At 38.7% G+C, this 23,521-nt stretch overlaps 1 protein-coding gene across 3 annotated transcripts in view; it reads right to left on the bottom strand.

Moving 5' to 3' along the window:
- KIDINS220 (kinase D interacting substrate 220) overlaps positions 1-21,876 on the bottom strand; it is a 74,834-nt gene extending 52,958 nt beyond the window's left edge. The window contains exons 1-12 of one of the 3 annotated variants that reach the window (XM_056486869.1): positions 21,706-21,861; positions 20,832-21,019; positions 18,500-18,584; positions 14,358-14,507; positions 10,060-10,158; positions 8,577-8,675; positions 7,028-7,126; positions 5,985-6,086; positions 5,446-5,544; positions 4,563-4,760; positions 2,516-2,614; positions 159-257 (exon numbers count right to left, since the gene is read on the bottom strand). In XM_056486869.1, coding sequence (XP_056342844.1) covers positions 159-257; positions 2,516-2,614; positions 4,563-4,760; positions 5,446-5,544; positions 5,985-6,086; positions 7,028-7,126; positions 8,577-8,675; positions 10,060-10,158; positions 14,358-14,465 — 1,002 coding nt within the window. In that variant the 5' untranslated portion in view covers positions 14,466-14,507; positions 18,500-18,584; positions 20,832-21,019; positions 21,706-21,861. Of the gene's footprint in view, positions 1-158; positions 258-2,515; positions 2,615-4,562; positions 4,761-5,445; positions 5,545-5,984; positions 6,087-7,027; positions 7,127-8,576; positions 8,676-10,059; positions 10,159-14,357; positions 14,508-18,499; positions 18,585-20,831; positions 21,020-21,705 lie in introns of all 3 variants that reach the window. The other 2 variants (XM_056486872.1, XM_056486870.1) reach the window with 2 other exon arrangements.
- Positions 21,877-23,521: the final 1,645 nt, after the last annotated feature.

Below are 23,521 nucleotides of genomic sequence, written 5' to 3'. Positions count from 1 at the left end.
CTATTGCTGAGAAGCCTTATTTCAGAAAAAAAATTAACAGTGTTCAAGGTACCACCACTTAACAAAACCAGAATTTGATATGATTTTCACATCACATAGGAGCTGAGAAAAGAACAGAGGTTAAAAAAAGTAATTCAATTAAAATTCTAAATTGTTACCTTGGTACATGTCTCAGTATCAGGGTTGCATTGCAAGATATCTCTCACCATTGTAGCATTTCCTTTCTCAACTGCCCAATATAAAGCAGTTTTATTATCCTAAAAATAAAATAAGAGTATTAAACACTAACAGTATTTTCATTTAGATGGATTAATTTCAAAAACAGTATTTAAAGTACAACCATTATGTATTGAATATTGCATATAATACAGCAATATTTAGCACAGCTCAAGGTAAAGGTCAACAAATCTAACTGGCACAACAGTAGAATTTAGAGGGGAGGATGCAAATTTGGTTGGGGAATATAAATCTTTTTTGAAAATCTTTGTGAAATATATTAAGAGCTTTAAAAAACCAAGAAGACTCAACCTGTCTTGTCTAACTCAAATATAGAAATTACCTAATGAACTAAAACAACTTTTTGTCAGAGCCATGCAAGCTGGGAAGCTGTAAAATTAGATGGACAAGAATGTCAACACAAAGAACTAGAATGCTGCTCAGCCAGACATTTTATCAGTAAACCTGGGGGAAGGTTCATAGCTGCAAATCTGCTTCTGTCATCTTTTTTTTCCCCAGTGATGTGTGGATGTGTGCTATGAAGAAAGTCTTCACATATGGTATCTTTCTGTAGCCTAGTGACTGCACCATAACTCGTTTCTGTTTGATGCATATTTATGTAGAAACATTTAAGAAAAGCCTCTGAACACACACCTGTTTCTAAGCAGGAATGGTCAAAGTGCCCTTTGCAGCCTTCTACCTTGCCTGCTTCTTTGCAGCTCTTCCTTCTCCATTCGTGGGTTTCACAGCAAACTGAGTTTAAAGCCTTTCTCAACAGTTTAACAAGCCCAGTCACTAAGATTCCCCTCCTCTCCAATCACTTGGGTTTCATCTTCTCTCTCCTTCAGTGATATGGCTTCCAAGACATCAGCCTGAGCTGCACATCAGCCACACAGCCATGAACAGGTCTGCCAGGTGCTCCCAGCTGGGTCCTTCCCCCTTGCAGAAGGGCTGAGGAAAACACCACCTGAGCCCTCACCTGCCCCAGCTCTCACTCTCAAGGGCCTTTTTATCATGTTTTATTTGCTGAAGGTATCCACGAGCTAGTGACCATAAGAATGAATGATCAGCAAGGACATAATTGCTGGAAGGCTGGACAAGACTCAGCAATACTTATGAAATGTCACAAATTTGGGCAGTCAACACATCTCCCCAGAATCTGGCCAGCAGGCAGGTGCTGCAATGCCAAACAGCTGGGAAGTTGCTCCCAGTAAGGAAGGAGCACTCATCTCCAATTTTGATACTGCTGGTCCTAAACGATGATCTGAAGTGCAGAGCCAGAACACTGCTCTGATGATACTGACTCCTGCTGTGCCTCCTGTAAGGCTGCAAAAACATTCTCTAGATCAACCATGGCAAATTGCCACTCAAGCAACCTCACACTGCCAGAAGTCACAAACTTCCCTGCTACCAAAGACATTGCATCCTCTTGCTGTTTTTGTATTGCTTCAGTCATAGCAAGATGTTGAAAAGCTTCAGATTTTCAAACCTGTCACAGCCAGAAGTTGAGACACATGGGTTGCCAATGGCAGGTTAGAGGAAGAGAACCAAATGCTACTTTTTCTTGAAAATAAAAACTTGTTGGCTTCTCAGAGAGGATCTGCAGCAGCAGCAGGCACTGAACCTTTGCAGCTCTCAGTGACTAGTTAGTTTTGTGTTCAAACTTGGCAGAACACATGTGCCAACAAAAGCAGAGTGATTTGAATAGCTTGAAGCAAAAGACAGCAAGTTGAATGTAACAAAAACAAGTACCATGCTGAGTGAGAGAGTTTCCAGTAAAAGAGTAAAACTAATACCTTAATCAAAGGGACAGGTAGAAAACACAGAAATCGCTGACAACAATGAAACAGGAAGCAACACAAAGTTGGCAGAGACAAGCATCAACCAAGCACAGTGACAGAACTGCTCTGACAACAGATATAATCTTGGGTGCACATTTCATTGATATTCTATTTAAAATATGATTAAAATAATTACATCAAGTGTCTTTTAAAGTATGTCATTATTTTAAATCTGTTCAGTAGTGCAGATGAAATCAGTTTACATCTTTTACTTTTCAACCATTATACAATTAACTGAAAAAACTGTGTTTAACAAACCATTACATTTACTTGTATCTTAAATCTTAAAAGCTGCACAGCAATGTGATATATTTTACTGTTCAATGGAATTTGAGTTTCCTGCAGAGTAGACAGAGCAAACTTTAAAGCCCTGTTTTCAGGAATACAGTGTAACTATTTGGTGTACAAATTCACATCCTATTTAAGAAGTGCTCTAACATTTACAATGTTGTACTTACCTGACCTCTTATATCTATATCAGCATATTTATGGAGCAGGGCTCTCACAATTTCAACATGACCACCTCTAACAGCCCCAATCAACACTGTATCTCCACTCTAAAAAAAATTGTAAAAGAATAGTGAACATGATATTATTATTTACCAACAAGAAGTGCAACAGAGAACGAATTACAGCTTCCAAATATACACTATGCCTATCTACATTAAGAAATCTCCACCCATTCTAAAAAAGAAAGATACAAAAACAATAGAACTATCTCTGAAAAAATGGGTATATAATAGAAAAAAATTCTGGACTTTTTTTTTATTAATTGTTCAGGAAAACAAACACTGCATAAACAGGTCTAGCTTAAACCACTAGCCTATAAAACCCAACATAAATTAGTAATAAATATGAAAAAAGCCACTTGTTTTCTGTTCATAGGAAGACCAAACACTCATACAAATAACCTACTTACAATCAGACAAAGATATTGTCTGTCTCCTTGAGATGTTTCACAGCTGACAAAAGCTCCTCAAGAATAAATTAATGCCCTTTTTTAATGCAGATTTGACTGTTACCTTGTTTACATACATTATGTTATTACAAAGAAAAAAGCAAAAGGCTGATTTCATCTCAGATCAAAATAAAAAATATTTTGGTGCAATAAATGGAGTCATATATACATAAAACAAAGTTACAATTGTGCTTAAGGCTTCTGATTTTAACACGCCTAAGGATATGCCAGAATTTCAGAAATTGCCTTATACTCCTGAAACTGCTCTAGTACTCCTTTCTTGATGAAACAGGAAAAATAAAAAAAAAAAAAAAAGTATAGTAAAACCACAGGTGTGGAACTCAAGAGTGCTGAGCAGTAGAAAATGCTTCATAAACCAGTCATTATATATTTAGCTGTGAACCAAGAAAGTTTCTTTAACAAAACCTACTCTAGGATCTGAAACCAACAGTACTCATTGTTAGGTGTATTTCTGGAATGCAGTCAGCTGTGCTGAAAGCTGTAATTTCTCCTTCCTGAAAAGCACAGAAATACAGACCATTGTAGAACATTGTGGCAGAAGAGGTGCTAAGAGGGATTGCAATGTTTTTTCTTAAATATTTTTAAAGTTTGCTTTGATATGTGCCTGAGGTCAAATTTGTTGTGACATGCAACACTGTAACTCAGTACACTGCCATCTGAGAAATGCACTGACACTTAAAATACAAGAAAATGCATCCAAAAATCCTTTTAAATTTATGAGGCAAGTATTAAGAAGCTTTCCTCTATTTTCTGCAACCCCAAGCAATCCAACTTGGGGATTGTGAATGTAGCCTCAAAAATGTATTACTGTTCAGAACTAAGTCCTGAACTTGAACTGATGTCTTGATAGAGACATCTAAGTTTAGGTATCTAATCAACTAGAGCCTCAAGGTTGCAGTGCTTGACCTGTCTTTGACACTTCAGAAACTGACTATCAAGAGGGCACTGCAGACAGTCCAAAGCACCTGTAAAAGTAACCAAATAAAATCCTGAGCTGCCAGCAAGCAGATTCATACTCTGGGCACAGTTCATGTCACATCTCTACTGAGTAGTGCATGTATAGGTGAGGAACACAGCGTTACATTTACATCTCTTAACCCAGACCTGAAGTCTCCCTCTCACATATGCAAGTTTTCTAGTAAAAAGTTTCACTGTAAAAGATAAGGGTACATTCTGAATTAAATACATTCTTTTTTACAGAAGCCATGGTTTACAGTTTTAGCAGCACTACCCCACCCCAAATCTACAGATTAGTTCAGTATTAGTCTTATGTTACAGATATGTCAGATGCCCTACATTCTCAATTCAAGCATCTCAAAGAGTAGTTTCAGTAGTTTATCTTTTGCCTTCACATAACAACGTTAACCGCTTAGCGTACTTGTAAAAGAGTAATACACAAAAATACCCCTAGATGGCAGAAAAATTAGAAAGTCAGAAAAATCACATATTTACAAATCTGCATGCACTGGTATTTAAACATAAACTACATATATATAAAATGACTATTATGATGAAAATTGACTCACTCTGTCAGGAATGTTCACATAAGTTCCAGCATCAAGAAGATCTTGCACAATTTCAGTATGTCCCTCCTTCGATGCAATCATCAAAGCTGTATTTCCATCTTTATCTGTTAGGTTTACATTTGGGTTCCTTTTCAGTATTTCTTTTACTGAGTCAGTATAGCCTCCCTTCACTGCTACAATAAGTGCAGTCATAGAATTCTTTAAATAAAACCAAAAGATTTTACTGTACAGTGGATATAGCAATCACCATTAGATCAGCAGTTCAAATAATGACAAAAATAAAATTCATTGTCATCACTCTCTTAATCACTCGAATGCTACTTCAGTGTTGTTTTAAAGTGCACCAAAAAACATGCTTTTTAAAAACAAAGAAATAAACTAAGAACAATAGTAGAGAACACTTCAAGTGAAAAAAGTAAAGTTCAGATCAGTTTATTCTATCTCCTGAATGCCACATATATAATTTTCTCGTCATATGGGAACATAGTATTAGCAGAGTATCTAGATTTACAAATACTGTTCACAAAGAGGATTTTTGAAGAACTTCAGAAAAAAATCATAAGAATACCAAAAGTTTTCCTCATCTTCCACTTAACTTTTAATGGATTTTTCTTTTGTTTTGACAAGGAATTAATTTATGTCCATTAAAATTTACACATAACATATTGATGTGTTCACTGTCAATATAACTCCTTAGTTACATCATAGTTTTATTAAAAGGCACAAAGAAAATTCAGGAACTCTCACATGCAGTCTGCAAACAGCTGGAAAGCAAAACACTCCAGCATTTCATCTTGTTTCATGTATTTCTTGGTATTTGTTTTATAAAAAACCCAAACAGGACACACAGAAGTACTTATCACTGGAAAATGCAGTTACTTACAGCTCCTTCCTGATCAACATCAGCTCCCATCTGCAGCAGGTATTTCACACACTCCAAATGACCTTTCCTTGCTGCCCAAACCAGTGGAGTGGTTCCATACTGAAAAAACATTCACAACATTTTATCATATTGCTTTCTGTACTTAGTATCCCATATAATCTAGTATTTATCCTACACTTCATTGCTTTCATTTTTACAAATATATAATTCAGTCTTGTGAATTAACACAAGCATTTGAAAAACTGCTTCAACTTTTCTTTTGTAGACAGATGTAAGAATTATTTTTCTATACAACCTAGGATAGCAAGGTTTCCAATAGCTCAGAAAATAGAAATATTTTCACAACCATCTAGAGCATACTATGGAAAAACTTCTTTCAAGCATAAAAACTTACATTAACATAACTCTAGCATGCTAATTCTAATCTTATGGGTAAAATAGAACAGCAAGTGTTTTTCTAATCAAGAATTCTTAGATTTCCTTTCACAAGAAATTTATCAAATATTACAGAAATTAAATGTTATATAGGTATAACTTACTTTGTCAGAGCAGTTCACTTTAGCTCCATGCTGCAGTAAGAGATGGACTATATCTGAGTGGCCACGTCCTGCTGCCCAAATAATTGGATAAACACTGTATTGCTTAGAATTAAAAAAAAAAACAAATAAATAATTTTAGTCTTATGTATTTTAATTATTTTACATCAGCAAAACAAGTCTCAAGAGAAGTTAAACCCATAGAAGAATTAATATACAGATATAAATCCAACCACATTATCAATAACTGTTATCTAGTACATTAGGTAGATGATATCCAGGAAGATGTGCATTGTTTTGAATCAGTTTTGATTTATAACTCTTTAAACAAGGTTTGTAACTTCACAACCTTGTCTTAATAGTAACATTTGTAAGGTAGAAAGGAAGCAACAGACAGCTATGCAATAACCCTGAGTAACCAGGAATGCAGAGAAGTTGTGCCATGCACACAGAGACTGCATATGCAAACCAAAGAAAATCAACCACCACAAAGGTTGTTCTGGCCACTGGGATTCTTCCTTCATAGGTCATTGCCTCAAACAGCAGAGAACTGACAGTATAAGCAAATCATTCAGTGCCTACACTTATTAGAAAATGCTTACAAATGAACTAAATCTCAAAATCTTATGGTTTTTTTATTCTTCAACATGAATGGTATATGTTACATGAACTATTATGAAACAATTAAAGCAAATTATGGTTTCTAAATTGTACACATTAGTTACTTCATTAACTTCTACAGATGCAGAAAAATGACAGTTGTTATACAAGTAACATTAGATACACTACTTATCTTTTCTATTATTTCCTCTCCTGATAATTTGAATCTTAGTATGAGCTATACACCCATTTGCTTCAATTTTAAAAAATTCAAAATTATTAAAAAAGCCAAAGGCAATCACACAGATTATTAAAGCAAGCCCTTTATAAAGTACAGTAATTAATGTCATATGGCAAAAAATGCAAAATGTTTAATCAAGATAATGAGTGTACAATTCAGGACTTCAAACATTTGGGAGGAGCAGATGTTTATGACTAAAACTTACCATGCCTGTGATGTTTGGATTTGCTCCTTTCTCAAGCAGCAGTTTAGCCACTTCAGTACGGCCTTTGTATGATGCCCACATCAGGGCAGTCCATCCTCCCTAGCAAACACAATTCAAAGAAATGTAAACACTGAAAAATACTTAGAAATATAACTGACGTTTATTTCATTTTGTACTTGTCCTAAGATATTCTGCAAATTCAAAATGTAGTAACAATTGACCACACAATGATGTAACCATATTTATTTAGAATAAATCATAAGCTCCTGCATGAAAGTAGATTTCCCGTTATATGCAAAATTTGGGAAAACATAATGTCCTTAATGTTGCTGAACATTGAATTCAGATTTCAAATGAATACAAATCCAACTACTGTATTTAAAAAAAAACAAAAAAACCAACAAAACAAGAAACACACTGCTATCTTAAAACAAAGTCTAGACTCCAAATCAATTAACATGGAAAGCTTACTTTTGATTTCTGTAGCAGGGAGTAATAAGAGCAATTAATTTAAAATTACTGGTGTGTTGCATTTAAATTTGTAAGCTAGGAGACAATGAGGCTTCACTGCCTAAGGCATTTGACAGATCAGGTAAACAAATTTCATTTTAAAATAACAGTATGCCTCCAATAACTGTAAGCACAATTTTTATTTATTTCTTTATAACACACTTTTGGAGATGTGAAAGATCCTTCTGACTGGCATAGGTCTAGAAATCAAGCACTTGGCCATGTGAATGTGCTTAATGTTAAACAAAAAATCTTGGTTAGTGAAGATGCCCCAGCTTTCAGACAGAGTGGAACTTGAACTCAACCCTAGTGGTTTTCCACATTTTAACTTAAGCAGAACAAAATTAGTCCTTGCAGGTACCTAATTCTATCTTCTGTCAATGGAGACAGTTTATAGCTCTTCAGGGCATCTAACCTTAGATTCATGTCAGCAGCTTTTGTAACTCTAGATGGGCTGGACTGTAGCATCCACTTTCCCGTATAAAAATTTGGCAAGATCAATGAAAGCAAGTGTTAGGAGACTGAAAGCATGGACTGCTGTATGAATAATCACAACTGCCCAGAGTAAAAGTAAATACAGATAAGTATCTTCTGGGAAACATAATGCTTATTTTACCAGAATACTTAAAAAAAAAAAAAAAAAAAAAAAAAAAAAAAGGCACTACCATCCAAAAAAACCTCCAACACCAAAAAAAAAAAAACAAAAAAAAAAAAACCCACAAATGAACCCTCCTCCCACAAAAAAACTCTCACCCACACAAAACACACCTAAAAATCAAACTGTTCTACCGTTCAGCTTTTTTCCAGAGCAAATTTAGGAGGGGAAAGCAGCCCCAGTAAATCAGCTGCCGTTTTTAACACTAAAGTAATCATTTTACAGGTATAAAAAGCAATATTTAACTACACATTCTTTTTCATTTCAGCAGCACTGGGTATATTATGTAAAACTGAAAGATCATTCCTTAGTTTTATGGAATTGAAAATCTCCAACTCACAAAACTGTTTTTCTATTTTATTTTTACACTAAGACAACACATACCAAATCCCGATGCTCCAAACTGACATTATAATTGAGTAGCTCTGCTACAATAGCTGCATGTCCCTCTTTAGCTGCTGAAATAAGAGCAGTCCAGTTATCCTAGGAAAAAAAAAAAAAAAAGTTATAAAGTAATATTCAGCATTTCCATAAAAGTAACATTGTTTTTCAAACTTTTAATCCACAACAGGAAATACAGAAGCCCTTAAAATAGCTGTCCTTTCAAAAAAACAAACTAATAAATTCACAGTGTGCCAATTATTACCAAACAACTACTCCAAATCTCCCCTCCAATTATATGCTCTCCTACTCAATATCTAGCCCTTTCCACTCCCCAGTCCACTGCAGGTTATCTTAATTAAATATATAGAGGAAGCAGCACCTACAAAGAATTAGAAAACGAGGTCAAGACATCAAAAACTGCTGAGAGGGAATGAGATGCTAACCAAGACCACAGAAAACAGTGGCAGTGGGTCTCCACATATAATATGTGACATCACTCAAGGGACTGATCTGCAGGGTAATCTGGACTACAGCTTTCTGATCACTCCAGGAAAATACATTTGCCCTTGCATAATGCCTATTTCCACCCCACTGCTCAAAGCTCATCCAGGTGTGGATTGACTTTTTATATGCTACATGCTTATAAAATATAGCAATAGTTTATAAGGTAGCTGTCTTTCCTAGAAGTACAGTAATTGTGGCAGTTATAGCAATTTTAATAAAATGTCTCAAAACAACAGAGACTTGGTTGGTTGGTAGGTTTTGGATGTTCTGTATTTTTTAGATGACAGATTGCACAGAAGACCTCTCCTGGATGTCCATACTGCTACATCTAAACTAAATGCAGAAGTGAAAAAAACCAACTAAAATCCTTTTCCTGTTTACCACTCTTCACTGGAATATACAAAACTTCCAAAACTTTCTAACAATATTTCTGTTCTATTTGCACCTTTTGGGCATCTTTCATCTGGAGTCAACCTCTGTTACTGAGGCAATGAAGACAATTCATAAATTTGAAACCCCTCTCTGCCACTGTTCTGGCATTCATCTGAAATAATCCTTTAACCTAAATTCTCCCTAAGTATTTACTGAAAAAAACACCAAAACCAAATAAAAACCCCCAAATAAACAAAAATTCAACCCACTGGCATACCTCAACAACACTGAGATGAGCAAAAATCACTTGGACCACACGTTTGATGCTGTATTTCTCTATTCTAATTTCCCAGCAGAAACACCAGCAAATTCAGCAGAGATCAAGATGTTTTAAATATCTGAGGAATACCCCTACTCTTCACGAGGGCTCAGAGAAACACAAAAGTTAATCAATTTTGTACAAAATTTATCTTATATGTCATAATTTTCCACCTGCTCTTTTCCTCCCTGAGCTCAACACTAACTTAAATTCCCTTTCTTTGTGGGCCCCTTGAAATTTCTTGTTCCTCCTTTGTTAGGTGCCATCACATAAAGAACTAATACTTACTGCATCTTCCAAGTTGCAATTAGCTCCTTTCTTGAGAAGCTCCTGGACAATTTCTAAATTGCCTTGCTCAGCAGCCAACATAAGTGGAGTCTGGCCATTCTGAAATCAAAGTGACAGGAAAATACATGCACTGGGAAGTGATGAAAATGACACACACATCACTCAATAAAAACCCAGAAACTAGAGAGCAACATTGTTTCCATTTTTAATTGCAACTGAGAAGCAGTAAGAAGGACTGGTGCTGAAACCACACAGCATACTTGCAATAAAAATGGAGAATATGGGTATTAAACCTTGTCTCTAAGAGATTAAGAGATAAAAACCAAAAAAAATTCAGACATTAAAAAGGGCCACTAAAATAAAAAAAGTTACATTATAAATGTCTACCTTTGTGAATTATTTGCTCACTGAAGACATCTCCAATACATGTTACATCTTTATAACTTGGAGCAACTCAATCATATTGCTAAAAATTAATAAAGAAATATATCTACCGTAGGAACCACAATGCACACTGATTCAGAGGAACAGTTGCTCAAGCCATTCAGGTTATATACCCCACTTTTATTTCATAGCATGGGAAATACAGACATCCCTCCTATCCTCTGCAACATGGGTTCTTGGCAGACAGTCTCATCTCAGGGAAGATGAAAAATAGAAAAGCTGGTTTATTTGCCTTCAGAAGTATTTTAAAAGTCAGTTAGAATCTGTCACACTTCCATCAGCCTACTTTTGTGTCAGCAAATTTCTGAGATACAATTGCCCTGGATGCTGAAAAGTAAAATTTGCTAAATTTTACAGTAAATTTATTAATTACAAGTTTAAAAAAATCAAGATAATTTTTCCTGACCTTGCTTCTGTTTTTTTCTGTCCACCGCACAGAGAACTCAAATTATCTAGTCTTTAAATAACGCAAAAGCTACATGTTAGGAGCTATATACCAGCAATTTCCCTGGAAAGAATAAAAATCAATGCAGAATCACTAATCTTTATAATTGAAACTATTAACACTATGATTAAATAAAGATACTGGGTGACTCCTTCTGCTCTTGACTAACACAAAATCAAAGAAATGCATGGATTCTTTCAAAAATGCTTTCTGGCCCATCAGCTGTTCCTTATGTTATTAATCTATAAGGTAATTTTTCACAATGAAAAATTGTGCTCTCATGTAAGCTTATGTTGTTATAACCGTACACTGTATACATTCAAAAGGACACCATTGCTTTTAGATTCCAAAGTAAATTTTGTATCAACAAGAAGTACCTGAGTTTCAGGTCTGGTCATAAAAAAAAAAGAATTAAAATGCTCAAAAAATCAAGAGAAAATTAAACACTACTTATTAGAAAATAACAACTCTCTTTGGAGGAGAAAACAGCCTTAACTTTTAACAGTTTTGCTCTTTAAGACATGCAAGTTAATAAGCTGGGAATACACATACTAAGTGATTTCAGAAAGCCTTCTCTGATGACATCACTGGTCAGTGGATGCAGAGCTGAGACACTGCTTATGCCGTATCTAGCAAGGATTTCAACACTGTCTCCCACACAACCAGGGACACTAATGAAGTACAAGCTAGACAAATGGACAGTGAGGTGGACTGAAACTGGCTGCAGTGCTGAGCTCGGAGCATTGGGATCAGCAGTACAAAGTCCAGCTGGAGGCCAATCACTAGTGCAGGGAATCAATACTGGGATTCTGTTTAACCCTTTCATGAAGGACTGGGGCAACGGCACACAGTGCACCTGCAGCACCTTCGCAGCCTGGACAAAGTTGGGAGGAGTGGTTGATGCACCAGATGTTTGTGCTGCTGCCCAAAGGGGACTGACAGGCTGGGAAGACAGGAACCTTACTGCACTGGGTACAGTGTCTGGTTGGGATGTCCAGAGGGAACTGCTCTGAATCTTTGTGAAGAGAGGCTGGGACTGCCCTGCGCCAGACACAGGCAATTCCAGCTGGCTCCAACCAACCTACCTCAGGGCACAGGACCAGATAATCCCCAGGGATCCCTTCCAAAAACTGCTTTAGCAAAACACACGAAACCCCCTGCTTTAGCGTGATTGTTCTTCTCACCTCTTTCTGAACAGTTACTATTGTTATCACTCTGATTGTCTTCCACGAGTGGATAGCAAAAAAGGATAACACATTCCAAATAAAAGTATGTCTGGGCAAGAAGAGGCTGTGGATGGTAAAATTACTCCCTCCTGTAAGAGTGTCATACAGCTGCAGACTGGCTTTGGCTTTCTGAGACACATGTAAAATTTTCTACAGGGGTACTGAGAACATCCTTCCCTTTTTGCTAGAAGATTCTCATATGTAAGTATAATGTTATAATGTTTTAGCAACCATCATGAAGATTTCACCAACAGAAACAAAAGATAATTACTACGTCTATGATCTCCAGATTAATTCTCAAAAGTTGTCCAAAAGATTAGACACTCCACAAATAAATGCTCATTTTTCTCACACACACATCAAATACTGTCTACCTGTACATCATAGCTCAATCTAGAGTATTGGAATAACCAAATTATAAAGGAGCACACCTGTATCTTTTTAGAGAAATCAATTAGTGGTTTCCCCTTACAGGTTAGCACTCTCACAGTCTGTGAGAGAACAGAAGACTCAGAACTGAACATGCAGAAGCTCCTTCAGTACCACGAGAGAAAGAAAGGCACATCAAGGGGAAGCGAGGCTGTTAGGATCAAAGTGTATCACACAAAGCAAGCATCTATCATTAGTTGTTAATTCATCTGTCTGGTATGAGAGAGAAAAGATCATACAAGCAAAAGGATGTGCAGAGAAAAGGCAGAGGCTGAGACTTGCCCCACTTAACTGAAACTGACGGTGTTAATACTATAAAACCATCCATACACAAACTGACTAGGACATCCCAGCTTTTCTGGGAACTGACCACAGTCAAAATGAAAAGGGTTGGAATAAGGGTTGGTAACAAGGTGGGTGATCCTACCATTGGACAAGTCACTGCTGCCTGGGAGGTCCTGGCATCAGCAAACCTTAGCTTGCCACCAATCTTTTTAGATCTCAAAAGGCACTCTCCTTTGGGTATTTTCTTTTTACCCAAGAAGAAAAGCTATCTTGGCAGGTCCAAAACTAGAAACTGAACTGCACTCAAAGCCACTGAATTCCAAGGAAAAGCTATCATTTAAACAAAACTCCTACCATTATACATATGGGTTTAAAACTGATGCAAACCACACAAGTCTGTCTGAAGAAATGACCCTCTCCAGTGCAAGATAAGAAGACTGAAAACAATAGGTATCAGGGAAATGAGGTCTGCAAAAAAGGCAGTTAATGAAACCCAGGATTTAGTCCCATCAATAAGTGAAGAAAAATTTAGAAAAGAAGGTAGTGACACTTGATAAAATCAACATGATCATCTGATTTCGACCATGTTGTTGAAAGGAATTGCCAGCAGAGGGAACAGACATTTCCCTTCTCAGATATGCTACATGCCAGGTGGTGAGGTTCATGTGTATGCTCTGAAACTTAAAAATTCGCCCATCTGAAATACCTCAGCATATGTGCATACACAGCATGGAATGAATGTGTCAACAATGAAAGAAAACTTTCTTAATTGAAACCAGATCTAATAACTACAGTAAGGCTAAATTCTGTACATTGTTTTCACATTTGCATGATGCTTTTTGAGTTTGAGCAATATATGCCATTGGACTTCTTTGCAAAAAAATATTCTTTCCATCTTATACAGATTTGAAAAATTGAGCAAAATAACAGATTCTGAATAATTTTCATATAAACTCCCTACTGTGTATCAAGGCTTTTGTGTACTCTTGGTAAACTCTAGACTTGCCTCTTAGATACATATTTTTTCATCTAGATGAGCATATGCACATGTAAGTTGCAATACATGCTCATATTTGGATTGTATAACAAAGTATCTCTTGACTGAAAACCAGGATGTGAGGCAAGGGTTATCATCATACCAGGTTTCACCACAAAATGAACAGGGCATATGCAGTTGGATCTGTGAACTAAGAAAGAATTCTTAGCCACAGAAAGACAGATATAAGCTCCATTCACAATGTAAGAACAGAGCTGCAATTTCCAGCTAAGAAGAACACTCTAGAAAGTAAATACTATGAAAGATGCTGTCTGAGACTGAGCACACTGTGCTCAGGTTATGCAAACGCAAGCAATCATTTAAAAACAAAACTGAAATTTGTGTATTAAATAACCAGTGTGATCTCACTAATTATTCATTCTATAACTAATAAGCTGCTGTGTGAAACTGACTTTTTCAAAAATAATCTTACCTCATTTCTCTCATCAACATCCCTGCATTTCTCAAGAAGCGCTTTCAGAGCAGGAACATTTCCTTCTTCGACGTAGGTCAACAGACTCTGACTCATCAGACTCGCCATCTTCACACACTATTTCAAATGCTTCCAGATAACAAAGATTACCTGTATTTCAGGAAAGAAAAAAAACCAGCAAAGCTTAAGTAACAGCTATGACATTTGACATTAGAAATCATGAATTGTATATGCTAAAAAGTTATTGACTGGGAATAAACACGTGCCCTTCTCCTCAACAAAACACTTTGGAGATGTGCATTAAAAGGCACTACATTTCCATGAAAAGTCTTAACTCTCTCTAGTTCTTAGAAAATTACAGAAATTATTCTGTTATGTGTTATCTAAATATATATTTTGAATGGAATGCATGTATGCATATACAGCATTGTAGGAATATCTGTTTATGTTACATACTTTATATTACTAGTTATTTACAATATAAGCCTTATCCTTTATGTGTATAAGAAGAGCATTGAGACTAATCAGCATTCCAAAATACCATCATTCTATCCAAACTGCAGCCATATGGAACTCTGAGAAACATGATTAGTTATCACCAAATTTATGCAGACATGCCTGCATGTGATGGCATGTTGTTAACTTGCTAGTCAAATATAACACGGCTTCTGTCAACTGATTATGTTTTTAACCTCTAATATGCAAGATAGCAAAGGTTTTTCTTTCTTAAGGCAGACCACTAAGAACCATTTCAGGCTTCCTAAAAAACTGTGTCCAGTAAGTTCAGAGCATCAGTAGTACTGTGCCAAATTTATATACATATGGCAACAGAAGTTGAATCAATCACTGCACCTAAATTAAGTTTCACTGGATGCAGAATAGGTCATGGGGATAAATAGCACCCCTCCACACCTTTCTCCTCACCAGTGGCTGACATGATCATGCTCTCTGGCTTTGCCTTGTACAGCAGAGGAAAATCTCCAGTTCAGTGTTAGCTAAAGCCTCCTGCTTAGGCTATTCTCTCCCAGGGAGAAGCCAAAGACTAGTGGCTTTACCAGGCAAATATTCTTACTTTTATTCTCAAATCAAAGCAGACAATTCTTCTGTGCTTCCAACTGAAGTGGAACAAAAGAGATGAGAGGAAGCCAGCAAGAACTTCACTGTGCTTAGCACAGAGAAGTTAGTTTAGATTTGGAGATTTAAATCAAATAATCCAGCTCCACTTTAAATTGCTCACATAGTCTGTTACACCATCCTTTCTCCTTTACCAAGTAAATGTGTATAGTTATACACACTGTTGTCAGGACATGTTAGATACTACCTGAGCTCACCTACAGCATTGCAGCCATCAGATGACTCACATACAGAAATGCCTTGTTCAAAATAATGCCAGTTAACACCTCAGTTAAGATGACAGCAGCTCTGCTTACGTACAAATGAAATTTAGGTGCACATGAATGTCTAGTGACAAAAGAAACTACAAACATTGTTTAAAACCCATACCTAAAACCAGTAAAAAAAAAACAAACTAGATTGACATGTTAAGCTCAGCAGCAGTTTTCCTAGGCACTGCCCAAGTAGCCACAAGAAAGCTATAAATAAATAAACTAAGAACACAAAAGGTCTGTCACATTTACTGTACAGTTAAATTACCATCAAAGGGGGTGAGCAGCACAACAGTGGTGGTATATATTTGTCTCCATCTTTTTCAGTAGGAGGAAGAGCTAATTAAGAGGTTGCAAACTTAAAAACAAAAAAACCCACTAAACCACACAAAATGTGAAAGGTTTGAAAAGAAACAGCAATTTAACTGACTCAGTGTGGACACATTGGCTCCTACTGCCATTTCAGACACAAATTATACCAGGAAAGTTAGCATCTTGCCAGGCATCCAGCTGCCAGTCCATAACAGCCCACCTCCCTTACAGCCTACAGCAGCATCTTACAGCCCTATGCAGGTGGCTCAGATATTCTCAGGCACTTAGAACGACATTTGATATTCACATACACCTGTATTCCTCCCATTACTTTTCACATATGACAACAGAAATCCATGAAATGTGATTTGCTGCTAGCTCCACTGCCACCACAGGCATTTTCTGCTTTTCCTGTGCTATCTCCCAGCTTCTCTCCTGTAGCTGTACCTTCAATCCCCATGCTATTTTCCATACCAAATACTAAACTGAAAACTGTATTAAGAACATCCCCAAAACATGACTAAAAATGTCTCATCAAATGATTTATACTCTGCAGTTGTTATTAAAATTTCACCAATTAATTCTTAGCTAGTGTGAAAAACAAACTATTCAGCACAGCTTTTTCCTCAAAGTAAGATTCTTCCCTTGATGTTCCCTGTGGGCATATTTCCAAAAGGCAGAGGAAGCCCTGCTGCTCAGTAGATAAGCATCCTGCTTCAGAAATCCCAGCTGGCAACAGTGCAGCTTCTGCCTTCATGCAGAGCTGAATCCTTAGAGACAGCTGAAACCTCTGATGCCAATGAACACCTCTAGAGATTTGTTTATAAACTCCATGTTAATATTACTTTTATAAAATGATAAAAGATTTGTACCAGAGAAACATCTCAAAGAATATTAATATTTCTTGTCCCCTATGCTTCACTGTCACATAATATCCCCTTCTCAGAATTAATAGCAGTCTATTTTATAAAAACAAGAATCACAAAATCAAATACTGTATTTATGCATTTTATATCATCATGCTTTTATTTGCCCTTTTTCAGGCAAGCTTCTTAAGAGCATCCAAAAGATTAACATCACTGGAAGGCTTAGGAAAGTGTAGTTTAGAGACAACAACCACCAAACAAACAAAAATCTCCCCACCACTCCAGAAACAAATATGAATAAAAAACAGTGGTATTAAGATTTTTGGAAACTTTGCTTTATTTCTTCCCTACCAAGAACAAAGAACATGACCGAAATAAGTCTGAATGGGTCTGTTCACAATGACAGCAACTCAACATCAGCTGAATACAGCCACAGACCACCTTTTTATTAAACAAAATATATGTTAATTTGTTATGAAAACTAGGCACTGTACTCAAAGTCCACATGGGTGCTGATCCCTAAAGTGTGATGTCTTCCAATGCTTCAGATTTTTTTTAAAAAATAATCATAAAAGCTGAATACTCTGAGGAACAGTCTCTGGCTAGAGAAGTAATCCCACTCTGGTCCCTCTAATGAAAAAAGCTCCTGAAATATATTCATATCGTTTTCAAACAATCCTGGAATAAAAAGAAAACTCTAAGGCTTACCCTTGACCAAATTAAAGGATAAAAACTTAATCCCTGCCAAATTTCATAAATACAGTGCAAAACCAGTATCATTCAAGAACATCCTATACATAAATGGCCCTTAATTGCTCAACTAACATATTTACTTTCTTTGATGGAGCAGAAATATTTTCGCAACCTACAACAAAAATTTTAATTAAAACCAGGATTCTATTTGGAAACCAATCCCCTTTCCAATAAGTATTAATGCTATTATTTTTCTCTCCCACCTAAGTGAGCTAATTTCCAGTGCAAAAAACCTGCTTTTCATTAACAATCCAAATTTTCAGGCTTGGAAATCTCACAATGTCCTTACGCAGCAAATCCTGGTATTTTACAAAACTAGCAACACACCAAGAACTATAAAAACATATAAGTGCACAAATGCTCAGGTGAAGGCAATATTTGCACAGGGATTAACCTGGTTTTGTAAGGCTCTTGCATCCTGAGCTGAAGCAGACAAACATTATCACTGGTTCAGAAAGACTGCAAAAATTTGTGAATTTCAAAAAAAATAGTTTCTCTCAGCAGCACCAGTATTAAAGACAGAGGTCCTGATAACTCAAATTTGCAGGTATTTTATGCATTCTCAGAACTTCTTATCTAACTTTTATTAACATTTAAGAAATACTATTACTCACTAAATTGTCCAACTATCATAATTTTTACATAGATCTTCTGCATGTTTTTTTATTGTGTAAACAGTGATCTTTTATGAATAAATATCAAAATTGGCCATCAACTCTAGCATTATTGAGAATACCTATTGAAAACAAAAAAAGAAAAGAAAGTCAAGATAGTAATGATATTAAATTAATACTTTTCATCATACAAAGGAAGAACTGTTGCCTACTTTTTAATGCCTCCTTCCTTTTCCAGACACAAAAGCCACCTTCCCAACATGCAACACAGTGGCAGATCTTCTGTGGTAGAGCTAACTATAAAAGGAAATAATTACTATGCTGCTGAAATCTGAGCACGTACAACTCAAATGTGTAAATGCACAGCACTGCACCCTTAAGAACTGGAAACGCCATCTTTTCAAATCAGAATTATAAAAAAGTGAAACATATGAATTGTACACATGAAATCCATTATAAAAAACTAACATAAGTCAGTTTCATATTCTCACACATTTTTATGCTTTATGATGGCATAAAGAAATTAAAAGCATGCTGAAATATCACCTTTACTTAGATCACACAGCATCTTACTAACATAAGCATTGCCCAGCCTTTACAACACCTTATTGTAATCCCTTCCTAAATGGATATACTTCCTAAATATGAAGAGATCACAAGTCAGGCATCACATGAAGTGGCAAATATTTTAAAATATTCTTTCTATTGGGACTGACTGAGTCAACCAGGATCCTGTTTAAAGAACAAATTTTCAGAACAGCTGAAATGAGTCTCTAAAAATATTAATTTCTGGTATTCAGAGAGAAATAACAAATCTAAGTTTCCATAAGTAGTCTACACCCACACTTCTTCTCTAGTGTCTGAAATTCCAGTGTGACTAATGACCTTATGCTGCATGTCTGCTTTTCCCTATTTATCTGGAAACATTTATTCTCCTTCTCTTAACCACATTTCTGTTATCCAGGTGAGAAGAATTTTTTTTAAATTACCTTACTTTTTGTTACTTTATCAAAAAGAACAAAATTGTGTAACTCTAAAATATCAAAAGACACAAAAAGTGAACTACAGCTAGATACACAGGCATTCTTGTTTTGAAACCTGAAAGAAATATAACTAAAAAAATCTCCACAAAAAGAGGTCTCTATTGCAACCATCATAACTGCTCACAGTAAGAAGGAGGGGAAATTGGAAATACACAAGTCTTTCTTTTCTACCATATGCACTCAAGGCAACAGCCATTCCCAAATATTGTAGTGATGGATTTTTCATTAAGTTTTAATAAAACAAAAGACGCTGGGAATGACATATAAATGACATATGGAAATATGCAAATTTATATTTAAAATGCAAGGCTGGTTGTTAGATGACAGCAGCTATCAGACCTATGTTTCACCCTGGTTAAAAAAATCAGTTAAAATAAAGTGTAAAGGACTTATACTTTATCAGAGAAATCTGTCTACCTTCAAGACAAAATTTTAACATGGTCAATGAACAGTAACATATTGCTAAGAACATCTGAATTCTATGACAAAATTCAATTCCTAAACAAAATACAAGGTGCTCAGACCTACAAATCACTGTCTCGTGTTTTAAATACATCAGATAAAAGAAAGAAAAGAGAAACAGTTGCCAATATTAAGAGGTTTCTTGAAATTATACCAACCAACACAAATCAATTGTCAAAAACTGTAGAAAAAACATAACAGCACAAGAAAGACTGCAATATCATGTTATACAGTCTCATATGGCCAACACATTTCTCTGTGTCATAAACCCAAGGGTTTGTTAGTCAGACTCAAGTTATATGACAGAAATCTAACTTTTTGAGTGTTTCCATTTAAAAAGAATGGTGTAATGTAGAACTTTAAACTAATATAGCACCATTTCATAAGCTGTGGTCACACAATTTCAAGCAGATACTAATTTCTCAATAACCAATTTATTTTAAATAAACACTGTGGCAGAGCAAAGCATGGATGCTTATCCAGTAGACAAAAAGCGTTCTCTTACATGTTCTGATCTCAGAAAAAGATCTTTTGTTTTTCTGTCCATTTCTTTATTATTTGATGGCAGGAGGAGTGTCAGGTGATTAATCAGATAATGATTTGAACGCTTTTCCAGCAAAAGACATATTACTGTATTATTCTACCATTAATCCTCTACCAAAAGTTAGAGAGAGGAAATCACTTTTCCAACCAATTTTAAGCATACATGTAAAGTGGCAAAGCCCCACTACCTTTAAGACATTTTGCTACTCTTTCAGTGATGTCCTGTGGCAGGACCTGAGACAATTGACAGACGTTGAAACAAAGAATCAATCAAGCTGGAAAAAACATCTGACAGATCATTGACTCTAACCTGAGATTGAATGGCACTAACTGGTCTTTCCTTAAACACCTCCAGGGTCAGTGATTCCAGCACGTCCCTGGGTAGTCCACTGCCATGCCTAACCACTGTTTCTGAGAAGAAATTCTTCCTAATATCCAACGTAAATGTCTTCGGGCACAGCTTGAGGCTATATTCTGTTGTCCTATCGCTTGTTACCTGGGAGAAGAGGCTGATCCCCACTTGGCTACAACCTCCTTTCAGGTAGTTAAAGAGAGTGATAAGGTCACCCCCGAGACTCCTTCTCTTCCAGGCTAAACACCCCCAGCACTCCCTCGGCTGCTCCTCATAGGACTTGCTCCAGATCCTTCACCAGCTCCACTGCCCTTCTCTGCATTCAAAGGAGTCTGTCCGAACATCAGGAAACACTTTGTTACTGTGAGGGTGACCCAGCACGGGCACAGGCTGCCCAGAGAAGTTGCATGGTCTCCGTGCTTGGAGACACACCAAAGCCCTCTGGGCACGGTCCGGGACATCCGCTCCTGCTGCCCCTACTTGAGCAGAAGGGCTGGACCCTTATGACCTGCGGAGGTCCCTCCCATCCTCCACCGCTCTGTTATTCTTTACCTTGGAAATTAGATGCCAAAAACTTTCCTGACGGGTCGAACCCTTATCTACCTTTCCGAGTCAACAAGAGAGAAACAGGGCACAAGAGGCTCCTCCATGCCCGGGACAGGGTGACAGGTACCCCGGCCGTGCCCGCGGGCCGCTTCACCCACGGGCGGTGCCCCCGACACCGCACAGCGGGCCCGCTCCGCCCGCACTCGGCACCGCCGGAGCCCCAGGCTGCCCAGGGAGCGCCGCCGCTCCCGAGCCGCGGCCCTGCGCGGAGGGGAGCGGGGCGTGAGGCACCGGGCTCCCGAGCCACGGCAGCCACGAAACGCCCGAGCACAGCAGTCCCCGGGGCCCCGCCGGGAGCGGCCCCGCGGCGCCCTTTGTTTGGCAGCGGGAGCGCCGCCTCCCCCACAGCCCCGTGCCCTTCCCCTGCCCTTCCGGGCCGGCTCGTGCCTCCCGCCTTCCCGCCGCTACTCACCCCACGGCCGGGCGGACTCGGCCCCTGCGGAGGCTGCCTGGGCCCAGCCGGAGCCTGACACGGAGGGAGGTGGCGGCGCGGAGCCCCGCTCAGCTCGGCCCGGCGGCGCCCGCCATCTTCCGCCGTGCACTCCGCCCGCCCGGGCCGTGACGCGCGGGGGCGGCTCCGCCCGGCTCCGGCCGCGCCCATCGCCTCCGGCAGCGGCGGCAGCGGGCACAGCCCTGCCCCGGAGCCCCGCGGCTCCGCCCGGCTCCGGCCGCGCCCATCGCCTCCGGCGGCGGCAGGCACAAGCCCAGCCCTGCCCTGGAGCCCCGCGGCTCCGGCCGCGCCCATCGCCTCCGGCGGCGGCAGCGGGCACAGCCCTGCCCCGGAGCCCCGCGGCTCCGCCCGGCTCCGGCCGCGCCCATCGCCTCCGGCGGCGGCAGCGGGCACAGCCCTGCCCCGGAGCCCCGCGGAACCGCCGGCCCGGCGCGGAGCGGGCCTGCCGGAGCGCAGCGCTGGGTAGCCCAGAGGGTGACACCGCCCTGGAGAGGCACCACCAGTCACACCCCGGCTGCTTTCTGATAGAAAGGAAGGGGAGAAGGGTAGTGAGCATTTGCTGCCTGATGTACGGACAGGCTGGGGAGCGAGAGGCTGGAAAGCAGCGCCGCGGAAAGGGACTCTCCTCGAGCTCTGGGGGCAGTTTGGGGAACCACAATATAAAAAGACATTGAACTGCTAAAGAGCGTACAGAGGAAAGCAACGAAGACTGTGAAGGGAAAATACGAGGAGTGGCTGAGGTCACTTGTCTTGTTCAGTGTGGAGAGTGAGGAGAGGCCTCACTGCAGTTCCAATTACTCGTGTGGAAAAGAAGAGGGGCAGACCCAGATCTCTTCTCTCTGGTGACCGGGGACAGGACCTGAGGGATCAGCATGAGGCTGAGTCGGGAGGTTGAGGTTGAATGTTAGAAGGTTCTTCACCCGGAGGGTGATTGGCACTGGAATAGGCTCTCCAGGGAAGCTGTCAGCACCAAGGCTGAGAGTTCAAAAAGCGTTTGGACAATGCTCCCAGACCCATGGTGTGACTGTTGCCTATACATGGTCAGGAGTTGGATTTAATGATTCCCTTGTACTAGATGGATCCCTTCCAACTCAGAATATTGATATTTCTGTGGTTTATACGCAGAAGCTGTGTCAGTAACCACCCAAGTGTAGCTTCTACTTTATGGCCGAGTTGTAATTTTCATACAAGTTATATACCCCCAGCTGACTTCTGTGTATGCTCAGGGGATGGGTCTTCACCTGAGCAGGGTCTTTTTGAGCTTTATGAGTAGTAAATATTTTTTAGTATAGCAATGAAGATAGACCAACTATAGGATACATGGACCTTGAGTTTTTTGCCAAGGTGGCACAATACACATATGCACACATCAACATCTTGATTTACTGCAGCCTTATAGCTTGTTAGCTCCAGGATGTCCTGACAAAAGGGTGCTATCTGTTGTACTGATTAGGTGTCCTTTCTTGCTGATTTGACTTGAAAGTATATAAAAAACAAATACCAAGTACATCCTGATTGAAGATAATTTTAACATAATGCACATTTTGCAATACCATTATATACCTTGAGACCCACCAGCTTCTCTCAGATGCCCCCATAGCCCAGATGTCCAAGAAACTTCATGGGTATTCTGAAAATTCCCCTCTCAGCCCAGGCCAGGGTGTGCATGGCTGCAGCCACCTGATTCCCAACATTTTCTTCAGCTCTTCCATCAATGGTGGAAGAACTTTCAGTGATGATAAAATGCACTCATTGACTGTAAAATGTCATTTTCATC

This window comes from Oenanthe melanoleuca, chromosome 3 (genome assembly GCF_029582105.1).
Source record: "Oenanthe melanoleuca isolate GR-GAL-2019-014 chromosome 3, OMel1.0, whole genome shotgun sequence".
Lineage (NCBI taxonomy): Eukaryota > Metazoa > Chordata > Aves > Passeriformes > Muscicapidae > Oenanthe > Oenanthe melanoleuca.
Note: the sequence above shows the minus strand (reverse complement) of the source record. Positions and strands in the feature narration are given on the sequence as shown.